General features: G+C 40.4%; 1 protein-coding gene across 2 annotated transcripts in view; it reads right to left on the bottom strand.

Annotated features, from left to right (window-relative positions):
* Nucleotides 1-6: 6 nt before the first annotated feature.
* Nucleotides 7-3,734, bottom strand: part of dync1li2 (dynein, cytoplasmic 1, light intermediate chain 2) — a 14,681-nt gene continuing 10,953 nt past the window's right edge. The window contains exons 12-13 of one of the 2 annotated variants that reach the window (XM_010772992.1): nt 2,933-3,079; nt 7-2,190 (exon numbers count right to left, since the gene is read on the bottom strand). In XM_010772992.1, the coding sequence (XP_010771294.1) occupies nt 2,078-2,190; nt 2,933-3,079 (260 nt within the window). In that variant the 3' untranslated portion in view covers nt 7-2,077. The remainder of the gene's footprint in view (nt 2,191-2,932; nt 3,080-3,734) is intronic. The other variant, XM_010773000.1, reaches the window with a different exon arrangement.

The following is a 3,734-nucleotide window of genomic DNA, read 5'->3' on the forward strand; positions in this document are numbered from 1 at the left end:
CACCATGATTACAAATGGTGAAATACAATGTAAAACTCCCGAAATATACCAGCTCAATAAAACACAACCGCCCAAACCAACTACCAACTACTACCGCGAATTGGTCAGAGAGAAGGACTCCCCATGTGACGTAATATGACGCGTTTGACGTATAACCTTAAAAAAAAGCAGTTTTTATTTTTTTTAGTAGCAGAGCTCAAAAAGTCTCCTTTTCCCTATGAATTCCTTTCTTGTGTCTCGTAAAACATATAAAATCCTGCATTAACTTTTTTTAATTGTAATTTTCAGGCAAGATTAAGCATAAATATAGGGGGGAAAAAAACCTGCAAGTTGCTCTTTAAAGCTTTCGATGAACACTATCCATAAGATTAAGTAGGGCCTTGCATACAGACTTAATGATGATGTACTCTTCATTTTAATTAGATTATGGTGACCTGAAACCATAAATAGTTTTACAGATTATTTGATATGGTACAGTATAATCATTTTATATTAAAAAAAGAAAAGATTACAGGACACAGTTGAGCAACCCCTTAAGGACACACAAGTATTAGGAGCATTCCTGTGAAGGCAAGGTGGCCGTTGTGACAAACTGTTAGCTGTACAGTGAAGGCAAAGGTTGTTATTTTAAACAGGGCACTGAAGGAGACAGACAAACGGGTTTCACTACTGGGATGTGTTTCTACAGCTATTCCATTTAAAAAACGGGGAATGTTTAACAGATATGCAAAGTACAGTGTGAATAAAACATGCGAACCCAAAGGAGGAGAGTGCTGTCAGACACTGTATGATACTATACGTCATTTTGATCACACCACAGCAATTCATTGTTTGTCTTTTGGCTGCAAAGCGAGTGGTTTCCACCACAGTGAGTGTTGTTGTGTGGTTCCTTCTAAATATGAGCAGCCTTTAGTTTTCATTAAGGCATTCAATCTAATGCTCTATTGAATACCATCAAGTAGGCCACAGAAATCTAGTTTCTGAAAAATAACAGACCACAGGCTTATTGTACATTAACAAAAATGTAAAACGAAATAAATTATTTGGAAGTCAAAAAATTGACAAAAACCTTTTAACCGATGGTGCTACAGTGCATTTCCTCTTGCGAAGACAAGCATTTCTACTATGAAAAAACAGCTAACTGTGCGAGGCACTTAGGAGTTATAGTAGGAAAGATGCCACCTAACCCAATCCCCAAATATACACACCTGTAGCAAAAGAAGCGGTTCCATCGCAACCTCTAAACTCATCAAATCCCATTCTCATTTAGCCAAAGAAGCTATTTTTAAGAATGTTGACAGAATTGCATTTTTATACAAAATCAAAGTTAACCTGAATAGATTTTCTTGTATATATATTTACAGAATCCTTCGAGATAATTAGGGAAAATTATGTGGTATACTTTCAGCTATCTGGACTTGTCAAATTAGTGTCATGACGTCAGTGGCATTTTAACATGTTTTGCGATACAGACACATTTTTTCTTTAAACCAGTTAATGGTGCACAAAATAAAATAAAAAGGAGCTTTTTATAAATACATCAGTATCATATCCAATATGTTGTACATACTACATATGTTTGCAAGTATTCTAATATTTTTCTAAATGAATAAATGTAAAGTTGAAATACCTTTCCAATCGTGACCAAATTCCTTCCATGAGATAAGCTGACCCAGAGGCCAAATGACCGGTAGATTTCCACTCTTTAAACCCATGAGGAGAGGGAGTTAACCCCAGAAACTGGGGGGCCTGCAGCCCAGCGCATCGAGCTGGCTGCCTGGGAGTGTGCACACATTTCAATAAACCAACATCCCTCACAAAATTACATTTACAGTGGAAGAGAGGACAGAAATAAAGCCAAGCCTTTAGCGTGTAGCACCTATAAGCAACAGTTTCGTCTCTGTTGTGTCTCTCTTCCCATCCCACCAGAACACCAACATATCTGATAGCATCTGAAACTCCTTTTAGTGAAACCACTGTGTGCTGACTGATATAGACATTGGGAATTTGGTCAATTTTTTATGCTCACATGTACATGTATAATTCCAGAGTATTAACGCAGCTGTTTTTGTTGCCTTCACGCTTCATTCCCTGTCGGCGGCGGTACGTTGTTAGCTGAAACCATGGAGTCCTGTTTGCGAGTCATCCGGTCCAACTCCGCCTGGACGTCAGTCAAACCCGGCTTCTGCCCTTGGAAAAACAGGAGACAAAGTCCAAAAGTAATCTCCTGTAGTCTCTGTGTGTATTCAAAATGAATAGTTTTCTACAGGCAGTAAGCAGACAGATGAGGGTGGGAAGGTGAGGCGGTCCCATGCTGGAGTGTGGCTGCTCGCTGCCACAGTTAACACTCATGCAAAACGTATCATCGGACAAAGGAAACATGTTCTCATGCGTTCCCCTTCCAGCTGGGTCAGAGAAATGTTACACAGCTCAGCACTGGAACTAGAGGTACAATACATGTCAACGGAGAGATGAGTTATGCAATGGTTCCTTCAATGTTTTTACTGCGTAGTACATTCAGCCAGTATTTGACTTTGTTACATTTACCTGATGTAACAAAGTAAAAAAAATGATGCTGGTTGACATGCGAAACAGCCGTGTTTACTCAAGCATAATAAATTAGTTGAGCAAGAGATATGACATGGAGTGAGTGACGTTAGTTGTATGGAGGACGTTTATGAGTGGAGGTTTGGTGCATACAGGCCTGTCACAAGTTTCCTCAGATGTTTAGTCAAAGACAACTTTTATTTTTCTATTGATTTAACTTTTCTCTCTCTTTCTCTCTCCCAGGTGTGATTTGAGATCTCAATACACAAGATGCTGTAGTAAAAAAACTTTTAAATTAAAGAACTGCTGCTAACCTGTGAGGTAGAATGATTAAAAACAGTTTGGCTGAGTTCAGAGGTGAGCATGCTGGAATAAGAGATGGTACCTGTTTTCTTGGCGGACCCTTGCACTCCAGCTCCAACGGCTCCACTTCCCGGGCTCCCGGGGCTCCCGGGGCTCCCTGGGGATCCGGTCTTTTTACTCAGCAGACTGTTGAAGAAGTTAGCAAGCACTCCCTCATTTGCCGCCCCCGCTGCAGGAGAAACATAAAGCTTAAAATCCCTTCTGTAATATGGAAAACTTCCTTTTCTGTTCGGCATTGTCAATAATTGCAATAGGAGTTTATAAATAGGTTGAACATATACACATATACTATACTTAATTATTGAGTTTTTAGTCACTCCTTCAACATGTACAATACTGAGAAAACTGGCTGATTATAAACAGACTTTTGTGCTTTAATGCTTAACATCTGAGGCCTGTACTACGAAGCCGGATGTTCGCTTAGCGGGCTAACTTCAGGGAAAACTTGGGGTTTCCTGTCCTACGACGCTGGTTCTCTTTTTAGCGGGCTAGATCTCCATGGTAACTTATGCTGAGCGGTTAACCTGGGGCCTATACTACAAATCAGGAATTTCGTTTAGCAAGCTAACTTCAGGGATTTCCGGTCCTACGAAGCTGGTTCACTTTTTAGCGGGCTAGATAACTTATGCTGAGCGGCTAGCCTGCTCCGGAGCAGGATAGGTTCCAGGATAAGAGATCAACTCAGTGAAAGCACCGCCTGCTGACCAATCAGAGCAAAGTGTGCGGAGGAAAGACGGCCGGCCAAAATCACCAACTGTGTGAACGTGAAAATGAATAGAATATCACCTCCCATCTTCAGAGCAATCAGACTATTATACTATTAT

This window comes from Notothenia coriiceps, unplaced genomic scaffold (genome assembly GCF_000735185.1).
Source record: "Notothenia coriiceps isolate Sejong01 unplaced genomic scaffold, NC01 NC01_scaffold00000339, whole genome shotgun sequence".
Lineage (NCBI taxonomy): Eukaryota > Metazoa > Chordata > Actinopteri > Perciformes > Nototheniidae > Notothenia > Notothenia coriiceps.